Source organism: Dermacentor andersoni, chromosome 7 (genome assembly GCF_023375885.2).
Source record: "Dermacentor andersoni chromosome 7, qqDerAnde1_hic_scaffold, whole genome shotgun sequence".
Lineage (NCBI taxonomy): Eukaryota > Metazoa > Arthropoda > Arachnida > Ixodida > Ixodidae > Dermacentor > Dermacentor andersoni.
In genome coordinates, this window is record NC_092820.1 from 139,817,674 (window position 1) to 139,844,069 (window position 26,396).

The following is a 26,396-nucleotide window of genomic DNA, read 5'->3' on the forward strand; positions in this document are numbered from 1 at the left end:
AAAATTGATTGGATTTTCGTCCAGGAATTAAGCTATAGTAAGTGCAGTCATTTTCGAAAATTTCCCAGGGCTAAACGAATTTCGGGATCGGTACAAAGCTGCATGAAAAGTCGGGGGCAGACCTTCCCTAGGATGAGTACAAAGGTCTGCCAAGCGTATTTTTTGCTTTTACGGTGAATGCCGCCTAGAGGAATTTACGCGCAGTAGTGGGGTTGCTTAATCCGATATATATATACATATATCACTGCTAAAGGGAGTGCTTTGATGACTTCAGTCGCGCTTACAATTTCTTGTAGCATGTCTGAAGAACTTATGACTTTTTCTTTCTTCACGAAGAAAGTTTGCCCCTCCCAATATTTAATTTGATTAACGCGATATCATCGTTCTAAAGTTCTTTTACGAAACAAAAATAAATTTGATATCTCCAAATTTGGTTCCTGTTGCACAGCAAGAACTTGCTGCCCAGTCGACTATCCCAAATTTTATTCCTCTCCGTCGTATATAGTTAAAAATATTTTTTCGAACGTTCCGCGCCGACATTCTCTAGCGGACCCTATCCCGGACTATTTAGTTGCAATGACGGGTTTTCTGTAAAAGAACAAAACTAGCTTAAACGCTGACATCACCCGCATTGAAATAAAATATTCAATACTGCAGCAGATAGCCCTAGAATGCCTGCTGTGTGCCTGATTCCTACCGTTTCAACAAATTATATTTTTGTTGAAACAAGAGTATCCCAGAACATTTAAAGCCTGCCGTTTAGACTGTCTCTTTGTATTAGGTGGAGTTCTACGGAAATATTAGCGTTTGCAATATCGTGGCTCAATGACTAGCCCATCAGTATCTATTAACCCTAGGTATATGCTTAAATAGCGATCTAACTTTAATGTATTATACACTAGGTTTCGCAATTATAGGGCATCACTTGTTGTGAATATAATCTGAACAAAAACTCACTCTGAAGGATACAAACATAAAGCCAATTCTTTATAAACCCGTGTCCCGCAGAGAGTTATTAGTTTTAGCTACTTGGACGCAGTCTCAAAACATTTCAGAATTCTTACCTCCAAAACTACAACGTTTTGAAGCATAGTGGGCAAAACTATAGTTATTTAACCGCATTTCGAAACAATAAAAAGATGTTTAATAAGCGCATTCTCAGAAACTGCACACGACAATCTCGGTATTAGAATGGCTCATTATTTTTGTTTTGTTTTTACTGATGGTAGAGACGGCATGCCTACTGTAGGTGATTTGTGAAGAGTCGGATGGCATTACAAAACACGTTTACGTTTTAGTAGAAGCGCCAGACATATTTTTGAAAAGCGAAGGATAAATAATATCTCATAGTAAAAATTTGTCATAAATGTGCCCTTCAAACAAGTAAAGGTTTCTAAGGCACGTAAAACTATATATTCTCTTTAGTCTTTCTCCTCGATTGTGTTCTTTTATCGTCACCGTCTTTTAGCTGTGGGCCACATTGCATGCTTCAAAGCTTCTCTAAGACGAAACATGTACGCTGTCCAACGTGTGCGCCGCAGTTCTTGTCGGAGCGACAGATTCGAAGAAATGCAATATATGAGCAAAGTAGGGCTTGTTTTTCAACCATAAAACATTGCTCAAGGTTGAAATTAAAAAAAAGAACCATGTAGGACAATGGCTATGCGTAATACACGGCATACGGTGATATATCTCTGCTGAAACACACCCGCACTATACATGTCACTGCCGCCGAAGGACGCTAAGCAATGAAGCTGCTCGCCCTTTTTGCTATCCTCATCTACGTCGATTTCATCCACGGTGGGTCATTTCTCGTAAGCTTTATCTATTCTGCGCCTGAAACCGGTACCTACACTATGTATTTTTCGTGGACGGATCAGTACGTTTGTTTTGAAAGATAGTGTGTTAATTTCATGTCGATGTTTCATCAAACAAAGCTTGCCATTATCTTTCTTTGTTCGTTTCGATGGTTCGGCCGCGGCGGTCGATAACCCGCATTTCCTCCAAGTACGTGGTGCGAGCTTTCACCGGAAGGGATTCCGTCAATTTAATATATCTAAGGCTACATATCCCTTGTGTCCCCTTGGGAGCCCGATTCTGAGTGATGGGCAAAGAAGGGCACAAACCAATAGCACACGCACAGTGCCCAGTATGTATGCAGAGGCGCATACCCACTGGTACTTACCCACGGACCCAAACTGTCTAATAGGCCAGCCAGCAGCAAGTTGTATGTTGGGGCATATACCCAGTGGCCCATTTTGATTTCTCTGCAGGACAGCAGCCGGAATATACTTAGTTGCCTAAGCTAGAGAGCAAATTGGGTCTGTGTTTTGAAAAACTTTGACACAAACACCAAACTGATTGAAGCTTCGAAAGAACGTTTGTCGCATTCAAAAGGTGGTTATTTTTTCTAACAGCGCTAACCTCATCGTGAATGCGCCTCTTGTTCTCAGCCAATTTCTCAAACATAATTGCTTAAAACGGTTACTTACTAGTTTGCCGTGTAGTGCCTATCTTTAGTGAACGAGATCCAAATTCGCTCGCGGCCTCACCAATAAGTTATGACCGTGCACACTGGTGACCTGTTTACCGCTGATGATACCTATTTCATCTCTATCTTATTTTTAAGAAAGAAAACAGTGAATAGCTTTATTCGCAGGCAAATTAAATTTCTTACTGAGCATTGACTTTAAGCACAGCGCTCACCTAAATTCATCCCAGTACACCAGGAAACTGAATTACAACGTATTCTCAAAGTAAAAACCCTCAGAAAAGGTGTCTTTTCGGAGGCACTAAATATGAAACTGTGGTTCCGAATTCTCTGAGCTCTAGAGGAAGTATGTTTGAGTGAAGCGGTGTTTCTCGCGAGCTTCCATGCATGGTGAAGCTTACGGGTTACTTAGATAGTGCCGCCACTCTAATATTAAAAGCAGCTCTAATTACAGATCCAATTAAGCCTTAAACAGCTTCATGCCTCATGTATGTAGTGCATAATAAGGGTCATCAGCATAATCGTGGTTGCAATTTTAATGGTAATACTATTCAGCCTAACTTTTATGAAATTCTGGATGAATGCCTATGCCAGGGATTCATTATTTGTTGGTACATTTCGCCAGCTCACTCGGTCTCATGACAATAAATTTCGTAATTTAAATGCAGAACTTAGCACTCGAATCCCCTTTCCGACCCTTGGCAGCACCCACTCGGCTATTGTAATGGAACAGAAGTTATTTGCCTTATGCATCCCATGGCCTGTCTTATTGCATTTCATTCTCATTATCGCAAATACACTGCAGTATACGCTACTGCTTTTACCATTTAATCCCAAACCGAAGAGGTATAACTTGCCATGCTTAATTACGCATTAGTATCACAGAAGAAGATATTCGACAAGAGGGGACACTCCGCGGAAACTGGCAACAGAAAATACGTCCCGCTAGCATTAAGGCCATCCGTTAGCTGCCATGAGCACCGGAAAAAGAGAATGTGAAATGCAGTTAACCGGCATTCCTTTAATTTTTTTTATTCTTTCCTGCTAGAACTGAAAGCTCCGCGTACAAATGAACGTATACTTTCCGACTGATATTTATTGCGTTACCTAGCAACAAGCTAAATACACGCTTGATGAGCTGGATGCATGTGTAGGTATATGTGCACATGGTAGCGAAGGTGCCATAAAAGTCCATACGTCCTGCAATGGCGGCTTGTGGAAGCACGGTAGCGTCGTCTACGATTCGCGGGGCCAACTTCTCGGTGAAAAGGGAAAAAACAGCTTGCTGTACACGGCTTCTTGTGCCAAGTCGGCTATAGCGCCAGGTATAAAGTTTGTAAACACAAATAAGGTGCCTCAAAAAGGCTGGCCAATGTTTCGATAGAAGGACGTATCTTTGTGAAAGGCGGCCTCGTCATCATTGGCATGTTGGTTTTAAAGGTTTAGTGCAGTGAAGTCACGTGCAGTTTTTGTCGGAGGTGGTTGGTTATAAAGTTTTCCTCTTGGTATCACCCCCCCCCCCCCCCGGTTTTTTTCTCTCCTTTGTTTCCTTTCTTTTCTCCCCGTATTCCCACTCTCCCGCTCTTGTCCCCTCGTCTTGGGAACGACGCACAAAGACGTCCGGTGATAGCGCTCATTACCTCTGAAGTCTCTCCCTTTATAACCAACCGCCACCGACAAAAACTGCACGTGACGTCACTGCACTAAACCTTTAAAACTAACAGCCGATGATGACGGGGCCGCCTTTGACGAAGACAAGTCCTTCTATCAAAACCTTGGCCAACCTTTCAGAGGCACCTTATCCCTGTTCACAAAATTTTACACCACAGTGTGCTATTCCGTCTCTCAGTCCCCTTCTTGATCATAGCGCCAGGTCACATCACATCCCATATACAAAGCACGGAACAGTACAAAGGAAGCGTAAGTGAGAATGTTCGCCGCAACATCGCGTCACAACGTAATTTGGATACACCCATCTTTATATATAGACCTCCTTCTATAACGGCATGCATTACACGAGTGAGCTTTGAGAGGTTTACATGAATTCATAGGAAAGGGTTCGCGCATATTTTGAAATAAGTAACGTATGCATGTATCAGTAGCGCCAACACACATCTGTTAATTTGGTGCTAAGATATATTCAACATTACATTAAAATAATTCACAAAAACCACAGATTAACCTTCACTAATATAGCACCAGTGCCACCTGTAGTTTTTGTATTGCTGAATACATACAAAAGCTTTATTTTCTAACTCCCTTTTCAATAAATATGAAGTTACCATTTAAACCGTATAAGCTTATACCATACATATTCCCATTAGCTTTTATGGCTACGTATAAGAGAGTTTTGACGACATCACAGCGCTAAATACGGTATTACATTCTCGGCTTATCTCAGCGCGCATCGCCATGAGCAAACTTATGTAAGCCTTCACAGTTTAGTACTCATAATTATTCGTGGATGGAAGGAAACAGGCTGCGACTTCACATTTTTTATTGTAATTACATTGTCTGTACTTTTTTCAAATGTTTCCGTTGGTGACCTATCGGATGCATAATTTTAATCAACTAGTGTTTTGCCACGCGATGTGTAGTCGCGCTTCTATCGCACGGCCATTGTCGATGTCGGTGCGCATTTCCTTGAAACCGCATTTCAACCTCGCCTTGGCCACCATGTGCGTTGACCTTGCGTCAGGCGCCAGACACGCCACCGAAGCGAACGAGGCCGGCCGCGCATGTGAAGTTAGCATGTTCCGCGGCCCGTCTTTCCTTTTCTTTTTTTTTGGGGGGGGGGGGATGTAGTCTGGTTTGTTGGGCTCTCGGTATATTCTAGCGTTCCTTATTCGCTTTGACGTGGGACCGCTGCACTACTGGACTGCGACAAGGTGAGAAACTTTGTTTGACAGTCTCCGACGCAATAAAAGCTATCAGGCTTACTGCACTTACCCTGACTTGTGACACAGTTAGCGAAAAACAGCTTAGCTGTCCTGGTGCACTTAATTTGAGTTAGTGACTGGTACTGCAGGAGGTGTTTGCGACGCTTTATGTGAGTCCCAACATTATTGTAACTTATTTCGGTAGTTTTTTTGGGCACACTCACCCCCACTCGGCTGTGTGACACAGCGAGAAGCAGCTCGGCCGTGTTACGCAGTTCCTTTCGCGTGTACAAGTTCGGTGACAAGTTCGGGACAAGTTCGTTGGCGCATTCTCTGACCCGCAACAATACTGTAATTAATGTCGGTAATTTTTGGGATACTTTCGAAGGCCACACGCCACGCATGTTATGACGCAGCGAAAAGCAGCTCGGCCGTGGTGGAAAAGTTTGGCGTGTACTGAATATTACAGGGACAAGTTTGTGACGCTTTCCTATGGCCCCGCAACAACATGTACCCGCTTTCGCTACTCACGCTTGTCGGAACGCGACGAGCGATTGCCTGGAGTGATAACGCGGGAGTGTGTAGCTTCCGCCGGATTAACGCGGAAAAGATAACGCTGAGGAAGAAAAAAAAAAATGGCACGAACTTGTAATTGGGGAATTCTGTCGTAAGAGCAACTAAAAACAGGCTTTGAAGCCATGCGGCTTTCTTGAGTGCCAGGAGAAGGCACTGTGCGAGCGTCTACCGCGGTCTAGATTAGAGCCTGCGCTGTGGCCTCCTCTGCCTACGTAGCATACCATCGCGTCGACTGAGCCCAGCTTCTTTTGGGAACGAGCCCGCGTATTGCTGCTCTCAAAATACAGGAAATAATGCCCCGGTATGCTCGAATGATCGGAAATCAAATGTTTTCTTTATATTATATGGTATTGCTTCGGATGAGTGGAGTATATTCAACGTCATGTATGTAAAAGCGAATTTCTTTTGTTTCTAGTGCCGTCCATCCACGGCTTTGGCACGTTTCGCACCTACGCGTGGTTTTCCTATATGGTATAAATACGAAATGGACCCATGTTTGTAATTTTTTTTTTCAGCTGATGCCCGCCGGTGGAGTTCGTACGGGAGCTGCTGCTGCTTGCGTGGTACCACAGCGTTGAACGAATGCACTAAAAGCCTGGAACGAGCATTTATGCAGAGCAAAATAAACACTTCTTCATTTCACTAGGCGTTTTGCGTCTACATTATAAAATTTTACGTGGCACAGATTCTATGGAGGCTTGCAGAGATCGTTCACAATCATTTTTACTGAATACTGGAACGATTGCGCACAAACCGCGCGGGACTGACCAGTAGAAGTGAAAAAAAAAAAAAAAAAAAACGCCGCACGCATCGCTTCAGTCGGCGTGATCCGTACCAACTAGCGTACAAAATGCGCTCGCTCAAAACCAGAAGCGTGGTTTTGGTGTTAATATCGGCGGCTCAGTGAGCTCCAATCGATTGGGCTGCTGGGCTCTATGCCAGTGTCCACTCTTGTTTGTTTTCTTTATGCCGGAACGTTCGACGAGTCATGTATAAAAGCCGATGCGCTTCATCCGCAGATTAAATTTTCAACAAACACCAAGGGTGCTTGCCGCTGTTCTTGTGCTTATCTGTTGTTTGTTATTGTTTTTCTTCTGAGCAACGATTCACCCAATATTGAGTTACGTGAATTCAGAGTATTCCCTACCGTGTTCTTCACCGTCACTACAGCGTGACATACGGAAGTACGAAAAAATTATTAAACTAAATGGCTAAACCATATGTTTCGCCTAAGCGCAATGGTTTAATCCTTACCACGATTTTTTTATTGCAGGGCAGAATTGGTTCCAAGGAATGAAGAAGGGAGAAGGTATTAATTTATATTTCCTAATTTAGATGGGTTTTCTAGAACATTAGGCTTTGGTATGTGGCATATTAGCTTGTGGGAGCGTTGCATGGCCCGATAGAATGTGTACAGGTAGACATCGTTAAAACGATCCTCCAATTGGATGAACACAGAACATCCGAAGAGATTGCATTTGAGGCAGACTAAAGGGCAAGAAGACGGTGATGCTTGTTTTCTCAATGTTCGATCACTTGCAGCTTCCCTCTTGTGTTTTTATATGAAGGTCTTCGAATAATTTATTTAGAATTTCAACTAATAGTGCGCAAAAGCATTGAAATGAACACGAGTGTTACTCAGAATATTCTGCTCGAATAGCAACTTCCTGCCTCACTTTGGCATCCTTTATGCCAGTTCTAATTTATGAAGCTGAAGTTATAACAAATAAGTGCCCTCGGTACTCCTGCAGAAATTATAGCAAGGAAAGTAAAAGATCTCTTCGAAGTAGCAAAGAAGACATTGATAGGCTGTATAGGAAACCCAGCTGCAGTGGCTATGTCTAACGTCTTGGGCATGCTCCTGAGGGTCCGTGGGCACTAGTGTACAGAAATGACGTAACTAAACACACTAGAAATATTTATTCATTTGATGAATTTGATGGTCCTACAGCCTAATTTTGCAATCGTTCTCGCTCCCTATTAGTAGTCGGCCGACCGTGGTGAAAACTGTTGGGTGCAAATTGGCATCCCCCTGTCGTGCCGCTCAAGTCTTCATGCCATTTCGGTTTTGTGCGGGTTGAACGAGGGGTCGTATTAGCCTAACAGCCTTTAAGTTTCAGCAACAAATTGATGACTTGTAGGTCTTCTACCACATGGTAAAGTTAGGCTTGAGCTTTATGGAATACAACTAGCATAGCACAGTGAGAACTTATAAAGGCGACTATTTCCTCACAGTTAGACAAGCGCGCTCCCAAGCTCTGCCTCTCTGACAGTCAATCGAGATGCTAGATTTAGCTCAGATTGCGCCTTGCGCCATGTGCAGAAACACATGTATGGTTGAGTAATGGTTTCTCAAGTGAATCGCGTGAATCGTACGGCTGCAAATACATGACATAACATTATAATCTGTTTTCATGCGAAGCTTCTATTGGCTCACAAGTTTCGGTGGCGTTGTGATCACGCAGGAAACCCAGTTGCTCCCAGAGCAGAGCAGCTGCGTCAAAGACAGTTTGATGCGTTTACAACTGCGCCGGTGCCAGAGCGTGAGTCATTAGCGACGACTCCAGCTGCATAGGCGCGCGCTCAAGCCACGCGCCCAACCAATTAGAGCCGTTTTGCTTCCGTCGGGGAGGGAAAAGGCAGGAAAGCGTTTGGCGCGCGCTGCCACCGGCTTCGTTTGCGTTCAGTTCAGCTTCGAAAAATGGATGGGACACCCACACGCTGTGCGTTCTCTGAAGAAACAGGCAGCTTTTGACAAGCGCCGTTGAGAACTCGCCCGTGAAATGGCTCACACTCGGCGCACCGATCCGCCCGATGCATCAACGAGAAGAACATCTAGAGCTGAGGGAGAGCTAGGCAGAAGCAATCCGCACCGTCACTTGTTGGCTACTTAACCGTGACGAAGGTCGGCTGCATGCAGGACAAGCTTCGCTAACCCCAATTTTCTGGTAGGGAAGGATTGGTCATTGTTACAGACAGCTTTAGCAAGCTATATATTTTGCTGATTGAACGTAAAGATTTTTCAGTTCAAAAGGATAAGGACGCTTCAGTTAGTGTCATTTTCTTGCGAACTATGATTAAGTATCAGGCAATCTTTGTGTTGAAGAAACAGTAAGCAAGAACGAAGCAAAAATTATTTTTTCAATCTTGAACCAAACAATGGTCACCACCACTTGATACACTACCAGATTCGAACCCGGAGCAGCTTGCATCACATAAGGCGTAGGTCGAACTGCCAGTAGTCCTGCATTTACTAAGAAATGCATAACATAATGCTTGACGTTTGAAGCGTCTATAGCTTTGCAATGCCGCGATTGATTGCACCACCAATACTTGAGTAGCTGACCTTCGGCATTGTAAAAAAAAATATCGGTGCTTTATGTCTCATGGTTTAAACCAGCGCCCCCACAACGAAAGCGCGTGTTCTAAAAATTCATGCATGCTAACGTGAAAGATTTTCTTCGTTATTTCCCACATGATGCTTCAGCTGAGTGGTAGACCTCGGCTATGTAGGCTCAGGGAGATGCTAATGACAACTCCAGAGAGATATGCGAACCGATAAGGTACATATCGCACTCTTATATGTGTCGGGTCTTGGCATTAGGATTGTCTGAGTGCACCGTTAGTAGCACAGGCTACAGACTTCGTTCGTGTTACAAGCCACCTTACCAAACATTTATTGTAGAACTTCTGATATCAGCTCAATGTAATCATATGGATTGGTCCTGCTTTACCGTGCTAATCAAAGAACGCCAAAGCTCAGTGAGAAAGGCAAAGATACATTTCGTTGCTGTACTATACGCGTCTCTAAGGAACATCCTAGCCGTTTTAAAAAAAATGTTGCGCATCATTGCTATCAAAGGATTGAGCTGTTCGACCAAGTCAACATACCAATAGCTTCTATCTGTTTCGTTAATATTGAAGTACCTAATTTTTTGGCACCGAAACTACGATATATACAACAGGAACTTACAAGCAAAAATGAACATTTTTCTTTTAGTTTCAAACAGAACTTGACACTACTGCACGGAATCTTACAGGTCGTCCAGAAGACCTGCCGAAACAATGCTCAAAACCACCATTTATTGGTGTCTGCCATCCGCTAGAAGCTGCTTGGTATTACGACAAGAATGATAATTCCTGTAAGTTGCTCCAACGTGGCACTTGCGCTGGTGGCAATAACCTTTTCCCCACAATGAACCGATGCACGAAGGAATGTATACGTGAGTACTTTTTTTGGTTTTCTTTTCGAAATTTTCAGTTTTCATGCCTAAACAATTATTAAATTACGTGTTAGAAATACAAGAACTCTCTCATGTCTATTTCTGTCCTGCAAAGTACAAAGTCACCACTGTTTTCAGCTGTTGCACACGAAAGGAAGCGCGCAGGGTGACATAAAACCCACACATTCGGTACGTCAGCATCCTTATAGCGCATGATGCCCTATACTTTGGATAGTTAACTCTGTACTAATCAATTTAAAATTTTACCACTTGTTAATACCCAAAGCACAACAGGAATCAAGAAAACACAGTGGAAGCCAGAAACATTTGCAGAGACAAATACAGGAGGATGGGCAGTAGTATAAGGAGAAACCAAGAAACATCCCCCTCTCTTGCACGATAGTATAAAATAAAACAATTTTCTTCCGTTCGAATATTTTTTTCATTGATGTTGTCTTGCATCAGTCGGAGACAATAAATGACGCAACTAACAATAAATATTGATATTTGCTACTTAATAAGATTGCTTCTTGGAAAAAATGAACGCATACCAAATAATCTGAGTGAGCTGAAGCCTTGCAACTTGAAGCAGGGCAAGCTGCAAAAAAATTGCTTCGGTGCCTCTTCTGCTCGGCGACTATGCGGTATTGGCAGCTCTTGTTTCGGTTCGGTCTGCATTCTTCCGCGGTCGGCCCTAAGATCCGACGCGCTTCTCTCGTTTGTGGTCATCGAAAGTAACCTGCATAAAGTGATCATCTTAATGAATCACAGTAACTATTCTTTAAAAAGAAAATGCGCGGCTTCGAGTCACTTGAACAGTTTCCCGAGTGTCCCTTTTTTCTAAATTCGACAATAGGTTTCAACATTTCAAACAAGTAGTTTACTTTTTACGGTGTCTTTCTGCTGACCTATATAGCGCGTAACATTATCATTTTAATCACGTGCATCATTCTAAGGCACTTTCGTTTATAATAGAGGACAAATGAGCTGCCAACCTATCTCTAATAACATCTACTTTGCACCAGCAAATTGAATAACAGGCCCAGGCATTTTGGAAGCTAAACGTGCCATATTTTCGATTCCTTGGTTGCCTGTTATGTTTTTCTTTTAAAAGATTAAAGCTATCAGTAACAATATGTTATAACTTAATGTTCAATCACCAAACACGAATCATAACCAACTTGGACGTCCGATTATTCTAATGCAGTGTTTCCACTGATAAAAGCAAAATTACGTGTAATAAAGCAATTGCAGAAATTTTTACAGCCAGAAGGAATGGCGGATTTCAAATACACTGTCTTGAAAAAGCCAGCAAATCTGTCCATAACTTCAAACGTGCCTCAAAGTTCTAAGTAGAGAGCAGGAATAGCTATGTTTAAACTGTGCACTATGTAGTAAAAAAAATTAACTGTCGTTGCTCGTAATGCTTAACCTATTTTTGGCTGCTTTGTGTTGTAAGTTATGAGCGTGAATACTGGATGATGCAAGGAAAATTTCTGTGGAAGCACAGCAACAATGAAATAATCGTCAATGCAAGAGTGTCAAGAAAATGTTAGCTTCAGTATGCCTCCGACGGTCCACAATATCAGATGCCCGGGACACGTAACTTTTTCTCCATAGAAAGCGTGCAATTTAAGCAAACTCCCAAGAACTGAAAACGTAGTTATTCTATCAAGAGACTAACTAGTTGAATGTGCTGTAGAAATGGTCATTGGGGACAATTCATGTCGAGAACACGATACCTAAGAGAGAATGACACTGTTCATGATATCCTATATACAGTGGGATGCTGAAAAGTTGCTGGCTTGGCCCCCTTGCATTTAGAATTTAAACATAAACATGGTGCCATATAAAAGCTTGATACCTTGTTTAACAATGGTGAAAATGAGAGCTTGTCTGATTTCCATAGCTATTTTAATTGCAGACAGAACCTGAGATGGCAGTGGCACAAGCAAGTTTCTGTGAAACTACAGGGCGTCATGAACTATGTTTTTTGTCTTTAGAGAAAGTCTGTAATGGAGATTGACACGGAGATGTCAGAAACATTAGGGGCGAAGTGTCCGGTCTAAAGCACTATAAATACCTGGGTTTCTCATTGCAAGACAAGGTTTTTACCATTGAAGACGAACCCCGCAGTGGCCTCCTCGCAACCTCAACCGATCCGGCAACGAGCGTTGATGTACATATGCAAATTCCTCAGGATAGCGAATATCCGCCAAAAATATCCGACATCTCCAGGGAGTGCGTTGGTTTCCTTACTACTAATATCCTACATATGTGCAAGCTTTCAGCGAAGTGGTCACCAAAATCTTTGAACAGTGCACAGAAAGAGGTACGAGTTGAGACATTCTTACCTGTTTTGGCCCATTGTGATGATAAAAACTACTTTTTGGATAGGTTAGTGACCGAGGATGAAACCTGGCCCCACATATATGACCAAGAAACCAAGGAACATTCATGGGAGTAGCGTTACAGTGGGTCACCATGACCAAGAAAGTTCCGCATGCATAAATTCCCCCCCCCCCCCCAAAAAAAAAGAAACAGTCATGGCGTCTATTTTCTGGGACAAAGACGGTGTTTCTTTGGCGGACTACCTGCCTCAGGGCTATTATTTAACGGGTGAGTACTACACCAAGCCTCCTGGAGCAGTTTAAGGAAGCCGTAAAGAAGAAACGCCGGGAAACGTAGACCAAAGGCCTCCTTTTTAAGCAGGACAATGCATTTTCGCACACGTCCAATGTTGTGGCTGCCAAACTGAAGGCCGTGGATTTCCAATTTTTCCACCATACCACCTATTCAGCTGACCATACGCCTTCCGTCTACCGTCTGTCTCCTAACTTGAAGATACACCTGAAGGGGGTCACCAATTTGACAACATTGTTGGTATCAAACATGCTTCTGAGAGCTGGTTTGACGACCAACCAGAAATTTTTTTTTCTTAAATGGACTAGAAAAGCTGAAGAAACAATGTAACAATTGTGTCAGTCTAAGGGCGGTATGTGTGAGACAAATGTGCACTTTTAAAGCTGTGATTGTATGATGTTTCTGAAATCTTGGCCATATTGCGGGGACAGCGCCGTGACTACTGCATGGCGGCAATTCGGAAGACGACGAATCATGAAAGCAGAGCCGTGACAAGATCCGCATGACGAGAGCCGGGTTACGAAACTATATGCACGGCGGCGGAACGACCCCGGCAGCATCATGGCCTATTGGCCCAAGCTGATAGATAACTAAGTTGACATGGTCATCTTGATATATATATATATATATATATATATATATATATATATATATATATATATATATATATATATATATATATATATATATATATATATATATATATATAAGGGCTAATTGCGTGAAATACATGCACATCGAAGGCTCATGTTGAAATCTTAGGGGAGCATTGCGTTCAAGAGGCAGCTAATAAATGCTCAAAAAGTTTTCAATTCAAGGATCGCGTTGCGCAGCATAGGTATATATATTGCATACCCGGCCAACAAACAAAGGTCGCTCCTGCTGCACGACCCTGCCAACCGCAGATTACACTGTCTCTGGGATACATCCAGCTTTTACTGCATCATTAAAAGCCTGCTACACGAATTTAACATGATCTTGTCACGACTGATATTGGTAACCTAAGTAACCTCTAATTGAAACCGAAATTTTTCAGCCCTGACTCCAAAAAATTCCGCGGTATGCCTTCAACGACCAGTCATCGGCACCTGCGCTCCTGTAATGCTGGCTTGGTTTTATGATGAACGAAGCAGGCACTGCAAAATGTTCAACCACACAATTTGCGGTGGAGGCGGCAACTGGTTCCTCACTGAGCTCAAGTGCCAGGCAACTTGCCTACGTGAGTACGCATTCAACTGACCACACCACTTGAAGATTAAGCAAAATATGTTGCTAAAATTCGGATAAATATAGCTTGGTTTGCTTGAACCATATAGAACGAAAGGAGAAACCTGCTGACTGCAAATGAAGAGACGTGCGTGCTATATATATGTGTGTGTGTGTGTGTATGTATGTATGTATGTATGTATGTATGTATGTATGTATGTATGTATGTATGTATGTATGTATGTATGTAACGGGAGGATAATAAGCGTTAAAGAATGGGCGCGAATCAGCTAGCTCAAGACCCATCCCCTGTCTTGAGCTACCTGATCCACGTCCATTCTGCAACGCTTGTCATGCTCCGGTTATCAGCCCTATGCATTAGTTTCCACTGGTTTATGTTTTTCCCTTACTGTGACTAGTATATCGGCATATCTCCGTTTTTTTCTCTCATCCACGGCGCTCATCGCTCTTTTGCTGCCTCTTAACGTTACACCTAACATTTCTCGTTCCACCACTCTTCGCGTGGTCCTTAACATCTTCTCGAACTTCTTTGCTCAGACAATATTACACCTGGTAAATGTCAGCGTAGTGTGTTAAGATTTACGTTTCCGCTGCCAGTCTGTGTATTTATATAGAGGATTCAAATAAAATAGAAAGTTCGTAAGAACGCTAGAAAGATAGCAGTAAGAAAGGAAGTAAGCTATCCATCTTTACCAACTGATCCATCTTTACTATCATTTTAGTCAAGCACGATCTTCGTCGGAGAAAGCAGCAACACAAGAGGCTTCCTATATTCGTATTTGGGCTGCTGAGCACACGGTCGCGGGATCGAATCCTGGCCATGGCGGCCGCATTTCGATGGGGGCGAAATGCGAAAACACCCGTGTACTTAGATTTAGGTGCACGTTAAAGATCCCCAGGTGGTCGAAATTTCCGGAGTCCTCCAATACGGCGCGCCTCATTTTCAGAAAGTGGTTTTGGCACGTTAAACCCCATAATTTAATTTTTTTTAAATATTCGTATTGATCTGATTGTCGGTAATGATATAACCTTGTTATGGTGTAAAAATGAAGATCGCAGTAGACACGAAATAAAATTAGAACACGCAAGAAGATTACCGGTATTTAGGTTTATTTAACTAGAACTGTGGGTCTGTTTTGTGTGTTTCTAATGCCTTTTCTTAGCGTGCTCCTTTGTGTTAACTTTCCGAATACGTTTCTTGACGCCAGCTGAGTCAATTGCGACCTTATTCAACTGGCGAAGCTGGCAATGTTGCAGCCATATCCTATAAGCTAGAACCTGAAAAGCTGTTTCAAATGTGAGAAATTTTTTAGGCTGTGACTGTTATTTCGCTTTACTTACAGCAAAAAAGAAGCCCAAAGCCTACTGCAGCATGGCGCCAAGGCCTGGGAGGTGTTTTTTAGCAAATCGAAAATGGTACTTCGACGAGAAAGAGAATTTATGTCGCGTATTTCTTAACCAACAATGCGGAAGTAATGACAACGCTTTCGCAACAAAGGAGAAGTGCTTGGAAAGATGCAGTTGTAAGTCGCCATTATCACTTGGCCTGTTTGTACTATGCTTGCTTCATTTATTCTTGCGAGCCTCCATATTTCGAAGAAATAGTTGATCAATAGTTGACCCTTATGCTGCACTAGGCGGAAATATAATGAAGCTGATAATTTTATTACAAACCCTGTATTTGTACACAGACCACCGATTTGATATACACAAGTGGCTTCCCTTGTAACTTGCGGCCCTTTTATTATTGACGTTTCAATGTTGTGAACACATTTCTTTGGAACGTACATATCCTGGGGCCCTAAATATTCTCACAAATCTATTGAAACTGTTTTACTAGCGTATGAACAAGAAGAATAATTCTAGCCGTGGTCCTGCACAAAATAACCCCATAATGCAAAATCAGTAGAAACCACCTGCAGCTATAGTATGCTTGGCGAGTGTTACTCGCATTTTAACCCAGATTTTATCAGAGGATGCCACAATCTGTTTAGCTTGACAACAAATGACACCTTAATTTCTTGGTGACTTAAGTAATCTTATTATCGTTGAAGACACTTTTGAAGCGGCCAGCAATGACACCCAAATTCTTGCTATATTAACATTACTATTGTAGGGAATTCTGTCCTACAAGATAAGATATGGGTTATACGCTCATTATTATCTTTGTAAGTTTGTATGAGACACCGTTACCACAAAGCCTGAGTGGAAAAGCTATCTGTTCTTCTGTTAAGTGGTTAAGCAGCGCCGATAACTGTAGACGTGTCCTTACCGTGACTGGAACAGCTGGCGGTAATTAATGTGAAGCAAGATGAAGAAGGTACGCCATCCTGAACGACTAGCTTGAGATCACCAGCTAGATTTCTCACTGAGACTGCTTCATTGCCCTGCTGTTAAGTGCCCGCCGGTTCGCATTAACGTGGTATCCTATTTTAATATTTTGAAGAGTTTCTCTATTTGCTGTAAGAAGGTAAGCACGTGATGTGTAGCTTCCTAGACGCATCTCACTTTGACATAAGAACTGAAAGCTGGGCGAGTACGTGTGGCTTCATTATCAAGTTCAGCACGACATAAACACAAATAATATGAACGAAGTGAACACTCAGAACAAACACATTAACGTGCTCTATGATTTTGTACAAGCCTTTTATTGATATCTCGACAAGTGCAACGACAAATAAACAATATGTATCCCGAAAGGTAAATGAACGGATGTCAGGGAAAAAAGATCGTGTCGCTTCTCAACAACACTCTTAAGAGCACGTAATTGATCTTACTCAGCTGCGGTGATCAGTGTTTTTTCAAGTCAATGCGATATAGCTGGGACTGCACACACACACACACACACACACACACATATATATATATATATATATATATATATATATATATATATATATATATATATATATATATATATATATATATATATATATATATATATATATATATATATATATATATATACATATATATATATATATATATATATATATATATATATATATATATATATATATATATATAATTCATCTAATTTATATATATATATATATATATATATATATATATATATATATATATATATATATATATATATATATATATATATATATTATATATATATAATAATATATATATATATCTATATCTCTTGTGTCGTTCTTGACAACACCTGCCTTCCCTTGACACCCATTCTGTAACTCTAATAGTCCGTCCGCACTACGCATGGCCTGGCATGCCCAGTTCCGGTCTTTTTCTTCTCATGTCAACTTTATTATTGGCTATCCCCATTTTATGTCTGATTCATACCACTCTCTTCACATTTCTTAAAGTTACCCTAACCTATTTAGTTCCGTCGCTCTTTGCGTCGCCCTTAACTTGTTCTCAAGGTTCTCTGTTAACCTCCAAGTCTATGGCGCATGCGTTGACACTGGTACAATGCAATGATTCTACACATTACTGTTCAGCGACAGTGGCAGGCTCCCAGTCAGAATTTAGTAGTGCCTGTCGGGCGAACTCTAAGCAATTTTTATTCTTCTGTAAGTTTCCTGCTCATAATCAGGATTCTGAGTAATTCAGAAGGTTTCTATACATGTATATATCAATATATATATATATGTATATATATATATATGTATATATATATATATATATATATATATATATATATATATATATATATATATATATATATATATATATATATATATGGATTGACTCTAATGATTCACTAAGAAGGTTTAATACTCCCTTTGGTAATGACCTTGTCGTCCTTTGAAGCAGACAATCCAGTATTACTTAAGAAGTAAGGTTTGTGCCAGAGGGCGATGGTATCGTAATAATAAAGTCGCAATTTCGCCTTAAAGGCGACGCATCGATTGCGATAGCAAATTAGTGGACAGCTACAGGAAGTAATGATATTAGTTTTGTCGGCTGTATAAACTTCTAAACATAGACTCATTAACAAAGTTAACCAGCATGGTGTCACACGCGCACAAGCAAACACGAACACATGAACACTCGATGAACACGGAAACTCGGCGCCAAACAATGGCTTGAGGAAACGCGGCAGCAGTTGCGAGCGAAGTGGCATTCGTGCTGTCTATCGCTTTAGCGCAGTCAACCTCGAGTACACACAGCACGCACATAGGTACGAGCAGCCGACGCACCTAGACTATGCCAGCGACGCAGATCGCTCTCAAGATGCGGCCGCTCGATTGCGCGCAGCTGCCACATGCGCCGTTGCAGCCGGAGTAGAACTTCACCCCCTCCCGCCCTCTCTTCCCCACACCCGCCACCTCTGAACGTTGGGCGCCTGGCGCACAGCGGAAGACGGCGCGCTCCCACCTCACTTTCGTGTCTTTCGCGCAAGCGAGATTGAGCCACGATGGTCAGCTCCCCTCACACGCCTTCACTCGAACATACAGCGTAGGTCGCTAGGTGGCAGTGTTATCGCCCTTCGACTTCATAGGGAACCTCAAGGCGACGGCAACGCCAGCGGCGGAATGCGCTTGGAGTGTCCGTATAATTGCTGTCGCAATAATAATGCGCTAGAATACCAAGACCCGGTAGAAAGCTGCGCGCTGCTCATGTACGAAGCACGCAGTGGTCATTTCTGATAATTTCGCGTCGTATGAAGAGACATGCTCGAAAAGGGTCGGTGCACTGCGTTTTCGGCAGGCGTCTTTACCTGATTGTCGGCTACAAAACGTAGCATGGTGAGCGACCAACATTTGTGTAGGTCATGTCTCACCCAACCAATGCAGACTTCATGTACCTACGCCAAGTAAAAGCAACTGTCAGGGCAGAGTGGGACACAGTGTCACCACGCGTCAACATTACCGACGGAGGTGACAATGAGGGGACCATTCTGGAATCAAAAACGGAACAACAAGCTCGAATTACAGTAAGGCTTTACGAGACACGTGGACCAATCCGCTAATAATGAGCTTTTCAGAGGCTTAGAAAGATCAGGTAGGAAGATCACAGAGAGGGTGTAGCTCGATGCAGCACCGATGGAACAATCAATCAGAACAACGGAACGTAATAAAAATCAGTACAAGAATATTGCGACAGCCAAAAATGAGGAAGAACGGTAAAAAAGGCAAGGTTTGTTAGCTGGCAATGCTGATGAGGGGAATACACATTCCAGCGACCACAGTCGGGCCGGGATTGTCGTCACCGACCACTTGATAGTGGCCGGCGTAAACACTTCCTTCAATCGTCGATAAAGTCAGCAGCTTCTTGTAGATATATGGTCTCCAATGTCACTCATTGTCATGACATGATCATCAACATGACCTACAGTAGGCAGCAGGCGCATGGCATGGTAAATAGCTGCGAGGCAGACTAAAGTTGTGAGCGGAACGGAGAAAGGTGCTCCAACATGGGTACTACTATTGGGCTCTGCAGTGACGGGACGCATGTCCAACTGGGAAGCAGCGGAACCATATCGACCTATCGTTCGGAGATCTCAACTCTGTGTCTATGGGGTTGCAGAAATAAGACAAAGAGCGCTCGTGTTGCGAGGCACGCTAGTTGATGCCAGTCGGGAGTTCCGTTGGAAGAAACCTCCGCTAGGAAAGCCCTGGTTGGGACATTTTTCCCTGCATAACTGTCTGAATAAGAGAGCTGTATGCCAGCTGTATGTTCGTGCAGCCGAGAGTAAATTGGAGCAGAATATTTATCCTCAAAATCACGGTGTACAATGTGCGGTACGCTCTTGTACAAAGGCGGTGCGGCAACAAAATTGACCCAATATGACGTCGCAAATGACGGTTCTGGTCGTGCTACTATTGGCGGCATTCTTCAATTACTCCGTCAATGGTTCCGACGTTAATGTAAAGCAGTCGCAGAGCCGATTGGCGATTACAGGCAACTTCCCCATGCATATGTATATTTCGCGAATGAAGCACCAGAATATGGATGTCTATTTCAACGTATTTTTACGGAATGTATTGCTACGCTGCTCGATCAAGATAATAGCGTGTACGATGAACCCTTTGTCACATCACTTGCGCTGTGTAATGCACTTATGCTGGCGTATTCAGGTGAACGTAGCGGTGAATGTGTAAAAGTAACTAGGACGTCATTATGCATAGAGCCTGTGAAGATGTAAAATACACTGCATTTCCAGCGCAATTTACCTGCATATCGCGTTTGTCTTGAACTTCTGTAGTGAAAGAATAGCATTTGTAAGTAATGGATATAAGTCGTGAAAACCAATGCGAGTACCCTAACGGCTGTCGTAGAATGGAGTGTTCGCATTAAGTCTGACGAAGCGGGCAGTTTCTTTCTTATGTGGAGAAAGGGCTGAACTTCTGTCTATGCAGCTGAAGAGCTTGACAGGTAAAGGGGCACTTACGCCGAAATGAAATAGATGCGACTGTGTGAGGAACTTCTATACCAGTGGAACATAAATAGTGCTGTACTCGGTCTCATTACTATACATTCATCCAGTGGGAAAAGGAAACTGGACAGCATATCTCACATAAAGAAAATTTCATGTTTTGGTGGTATAAATGATTGTCTTACCACTGCGCATTGCTATTGCCACTCCTTTTCGGGAGGTTAGCTTCTGAGTTTCTTCCAGCACAGGATTTCAGATCTTATCTAAGGAACAAGCGCTGTCCCTGTGTCATCATGCTGGTGAGAATCCTGTCATTCACAAAGGTTTAGAATTATTTCTTATTTGACCGAAAACACTAATAGAGAAAATTGAACTATAATTTAGTAAGAATAACTTGCAAGAGCACAAGAGAGTCACCAATGCAATACTTCATTTTACACTACCTAAACTCAAATTTTTGTTTACGAAAATCGAGTAACCCAAGGTGCGCGCACATGTACGAGCTGTGTTTGTCCTTACCTTGATCTTTGTCATTGCGAGACGTTCTATTATCTACCAAAATCGTACGCCGAACCATTGAACTATCCGCCCTATGAAGCAGCTCAGGTGTACAAAGTTACGTGACACCCGCCGTGGTTGCTCAGTGGCTATGGTGTTAGGCTGCTGAGCACGAGGTCGCGGGATCGAATCCCGGCCACGGCGGCAGCATTTCGATGGGGGCGAAATGCGAAAACACCCGTGTACTTTGATTTAGGTGCACGTTAAAGAACCCCTGGTGGTCGAAATTTCCAGAGTCCTCCACTACGGCGTGCCTCATAATCAGAAAGTGGTTTTGGCACGTAAAACCCCACAATTTAATTTTTTTTAAGTTACGTGACGTCTTTTTGTTTCAGTCAGTAGCAGCACACAATGATTATGCCTGTAGCTCTTTCGCTTGAACTGCTGATACAGAGCCCTTGCTCATGCTGGACTCACGTTAGATCCAACATCTTGGAGTGTTCCCTATATTGAATGCAATGCCCATAGAGAGTGAACGCCTTTTATTGCCGAGAGAGGCTGTAGTCGTAGGAGAAAAATTAAAATACGGCTAAGTTCCTTCCGTTTTCCCTATCACACTTTGAGAGCTGATTTTGGCAGCGATGTTCTCACAAGCCTTGATTTAGAGACTATGTATCTCACAGTGTCAACGGGAAAATTTTGCAAGTTGATATTGCCACGATGTTTTGTTTTTTTCAGATAACAAAGCAGCTTCAACATGTGTAAACTGCGAGCACACGCATAAAAATGAGCTACCTTCAACGATGGCATCCAGCCAGCCCAGCCAGCCCATCCAACCCGTCAATTCCAACGGGATCCCTCTCTATAGACCACACAATCTACCACCCCAACCCAGCTTCTCCAAGAAACTACCTGCTGGGGCAGTACCTACCTTGCCCGGCATTGCCACACCTGTGCCAGCAGGCAAAATGCCTCGATAACTATGTCAACAGCACTCCTAAAAGACGAACTCTGCTGGTATCTCTTTCATACTAACTGTAGCTTATGAAAAAGTTGTGACACAACTGCAACAGTAATAAAACAGATGATTCCGGTTGAAGTAACTTTGCAGTGTATACACCAGCCTAAATTCGATAGAAATCCTACAAAAAATGGTGTACCCCTGTAAAAGCGAGAGATTACGATTCGTTGGCGACCACACGCCTGTGAAACGTTCGGTGAATACGTGAGCGTTCAGGTTGTCAATTTACGTCCGTGTAGTCACGGAGGTAAAAGTTATGCCGCAGCTTGAAAAACGTTCATACATATTGTCGTCCGAGTAGCAGCAGACAAGGCAAATTTCCCGCAATATCAATCCGTCATTGGACTCTATGAGCATTAGGTAAGTTTACTTAATGCAGCCGCAATTGTTTTTGTCAATAATATTCAGCACTTGTAAGGCGCTTTCCAATTGCCACGGACCGCGTTCACTGTGTGCGGCTGCATATGAATTTGCTTTGCTGCCTTTTTGCACCAAGGTTGTAGTTTCTGTACTGTAATCCTGACCATGGCAGCCGCACTTCATATGAAGCACGTTAAGCAACCTCAGATGGTCATAAATAATTTGGCAGTCTCTCTCTATGGCTCGCCCCACAATGATATCGTGGTGTTGACACGTGAAACTCAATTAGTTAATTATTAATTGTGCTTCGGGGATCTGGGTAGTTAATGAGGACGACTAAAGAAGCGCGAATAGCTTACAGAATTAAATATAGCCCATATATTCCCTCTATAGCTGCCCTTCGAATAGTTAGCTTTTTTTCTACCGTATTATCCCTGTATAGCCGCCGACATAAGCTCAGTTTTAAGCGTTTCTGTCCGCAGTACCTTGTGCAACCTGACAGAACCAACAACTAATCAAATCTATGTAATGAATACTGGTGCACCAAGAAAATTATTTGCCTATTAGAAAGTCAGCATCCGTGCTTAAGCACACTGAATCAAATTTTTTTCTACTGCTTTTGTTTTATTTCTGTAATTCATTCTGTGTTGCGCGGGTATCAAGCATCAGTTGAGAGCCCCATGTGTTCAGTCGATTACTAGAATATCATGTGGCTATAAAACGTTGTTTGATACCTGTTGGAATTCTTAGCAAGGCAAGAATCGGCTGGGCAGAGAGATTATTGAAGGGCAAGAGATACAATAACTTGCTTCAATGTCTATGCACAAGCGATGTTTCGCGCTTACAGTGAAAATACATTATTGGCTTGGAAGGTAAGAGATTGGGTTAGAATGGGTTACAGAGATTTATTGGGTTGTCAATTCCTTAAGGTTTTCTGGTACTGTACGTGCATGGGTATGTACAATTACTGATATGTGTGGTGTATTGTAGTGATAGGTACTATATAGCGATATCTGTGCTGTATGGTAATCTATAGCAGAAACCGAGCTACAAGAATAAACTGTTTGAATTAGCTTCATTGCGGAAATGTATGTGCCTTCTTTATTGACGTTAGCCAGATGAGCAGGATGAGAAAAACGAATGCTGCTAACGGTGGGGTCAGACTGCTTTAACATAAAATAAATGTTTGCTGTGGCTTTCCTGTTGTAGCATGCGAAAACATCCTTGTGCTTAGGTTTAAGTGCACGTTAAAAACCCCAGGTGGTCAATATTCCCGGAGTCCTTCACTACGGCGTGCCTCATAATCAGAAAGTGGTTTTCGCACGTAAAACCCCATAATTTATTTTTTTCCTGCAGTAGCTAGGTGGCGAAATTGCTTGAAAATAAATTGGTTTGACATACGTTATTACGTTTTTATATGTTATGCCTTTTGATACGGCACTCGAAGAGTGCGAGAATAGCCTTACTTTTACATAATTTATGCGAGCAGCGTCTAAAATATATTCAAATTCAACTTGAATTTCGATTCATTATTAAATTTTAAATTCATTTTCGCATTTACACGCAGTAATGTCTGGATCCTTATCCAGTGACAAGCGTTGGACCCATGTAAAAATAAGCTTAGAAAAAAGGAGGGATCTTCTCATAAGTGTACAGACTATAATGGGTGAGAGAAAAATGAAAATTGATGAAGCGAAAATCACAATACCATTCTGCACCGATTTTGGTAACGTATCAACATAATTGACAAAAATATCAACGAATATTGTCGAAATCTATTTGCTAAAGAAGTGGACATACCTTAGGCAATTGAATATTTTTTTTCTTCAATTTTTGATTAAAACAATAAAGAACGCGAGGCATAAGCAAGAATATAGCATGGCCCTGCTTTGTCTATATGAAGATTAGGGAGAGGTTTCAAAACACGTGCACTGCGGATAATTTACCTCGTTGTACACAGTCCAAGTTGCTCTTTGAAATTGCTACTGTTAAAAAACTTGAGCTGTTGTTAGCACCGCGACTCAACTTCTTGCCATCTAAGAAATTGTAACCGTCCTTACAGCGAAGCGCGCATCAACAAACGACTGCACTTCACATTACGTAGATATTTTTTATTATGAACGTTTTGTTTATTGCTTTGTGAAGAACACGGTCGCATTCGCTGCGGTCGCGGTGGCGCTTTCTTGCGTGTGGAGAAACCGCAGCCTTCGGTCTACTGAAATGGAATCGTGGAATTACTTTATCTCAGCAATGACTGTGGGTGACTTGCTGATGTACGCCTTCGGCGCACCATCCACTTCCACCCGCACTGACAGCACTTTATCGTACGAACACACAAAAAGGATGGATGAAACGCCGTTCACACGTGTACAATAGGAAGAAAAGAACTTTGATATTACTGACCGACATTAATTGTAAATTGATACCCCCAGGCATTCTGGCTGGAGGAACACATTGATGCAGCGAAAGTAATTGACGCGCCAAATGGGCGGATTGAAAATTGCATGCCTCAATGCATTTAGCGCTCACAATAAGCTTCTGTCACCAGTTTTGCCCGGGGTATCAGTGGCTGAAAACTATAAAATCCATAATCCATATATAATTACCACGTGCATGCGGTTCCCGAAACCATGCGTGACCTCTGCATGGGGAACTTTTCCTCGAGGGTCTGCTGTATTAACTCTATGGAAGCATCAGAATAGCAGCGTCTTTATCGAAATGCTGGACGTGTTTGTTGCCGCCCACAGTGCGTATAGCTATAACATATGCAGACACTTACTGATTTGTTTTATGTGGCATCCTGTCAGCTCCTGTATAAAGACGCGTGATTTTGCAAAATATCACACACATCGTGTAACGATGCTGGCATATTGTATTGCCTGTTGTGAAGAAATTAATAAAGGCCCATTTTAAATTTGCTAATTCGAACTGTCCTTGAGAGCTTTCAGCTCCTAGATTTGCGCTAAAGCAACTGTTACAAAGGAATTAGCTGATTTCAGTCTATCACCAATACACAGGCTGCACTTTGTCTAAATATCTGCTACTTATAATATTAAAGCTGAACAAGTTTCATTGAAGGGGCCACAGAGTTTAGAAATTATCAGATTTTTTTCGTTGATGAACAAATAAAATTTCTGAGAAAGGTATTAGTGGGGTTCAAGATTACCTGGTGTTGTCGTGACATATGTCCTTGACCAACACTATACACGTCACGGTGGCTTTGTAAGCATAAGTGCAGCCTCCTCAAAAATTACCAATATCGCGCTAGCGTCGACCGCGTGCCGTGTCAGTGGCCTTGCAGTGGCAACGGGCACTCCTTAGTCGGAAAGGACACCAGGTGGCACTCAAACATAAAATCACTCTAAACACCATCGCATACTTCCGCCGAACACGCCGTGGTTCGCCCCAGCGAGACCAAGCCTTGCTATGACGCTCATCCGCTAATTTTGCACTTTTGGGACGCTGACGATCCCTTTTGTTCGGGCAGCATAACAAAGGCTTGCTGCTCAGAACATACTTTTGGAGATAAGGATATTGCCTCGATGTTGGCATCAATGTTGTTGTTTTAGGGGACGTCGAAGGTGCTGCCTCTGTTATGTTGATGTCAAACTCGAAGCAGAATCAAAATATAAAAGAAATATATTTTTCCGTCAAATTTAAAGCTGGAAATGTGACTAAGTCAGCTGCTTTCGCCAGCGTAACAGGCGAGTGAACACATTACCAAACTGCAACGTACAACGTACTTAGCAAACGTACTTAGCAACGTACTTTAGCAAAGTACGTTGACAGGTATGCAGTACTAGACCAACTACTAAAAAGAGCACCAGCTGAATGGTGCTATTTCTGCCTATCTCTCCCGTTGTGCTTAATTTTTGGGTCTTAAAATTGACAGTAAAAGACTCCCCAAGGAATTGTTTAAGAAAATTAGGCGGTAATTTAGAGCATTTAAACGAAGTATATGGTCACGTTGTTGAGATCATGACGAATCAGACAGTGGCAATACGGCCAGACACCGAATCAAAGCAATTAGGTAAACCTGTATCCACGAAAGGATTTGCACTCGTGCAGAACTATAGCGACGACGACAGGCAACGACCGTCGAAGTCTGACCTAAGAGTCAGAGGCG

At 42.5% G+C, this 26,396-nt stretch overlaps 1 protein-coding gene across 2 annotated transcripts; it reads left to right on the forward strand.

Moving 5' to 3' along the window:
* Positions 1 to 1,732: 1,732 nt before the first annotated feature.
* LOC126533756 (carboxypeptidase inhibitor SmCI-like) lies at positions 1,733 to 23,357 on the forward strand. 2 transcript variants are annotated; one of them, XM_072289353.1, is made up of 6 exons: positions 1,733 to 1,800; positions 7,220 to 7,255; positions 9,987 to 10,169; positions 13,849 to 14,031; positions 15,383 to 15,562; positions 21,628 to 23,357. In XM_072289353.1, exons 1-6 carry the CDS (start codon positions 1,749 to 1,751, stop codon positions 21,867 to 21,869), a joined length of 876 nt encoding a protein of 291 aa, XP_072145454.1. In that variant the 5' UTR covers positions 1,733 to 1,748; the 3' UTR covers positions 21,870 to 23,357. The 2 variants fall into 2 exon arrangements, 1 of the variants encoding a protein (XP_072145454.1); XR_011895837.1 differs by lacking the exon at positions 1,733 to 1,800 and adding an exon at positions 5,355 to 5,379.
* Positions 23,358 to 26,396: the final 3,039 nt, after the last annotated feature.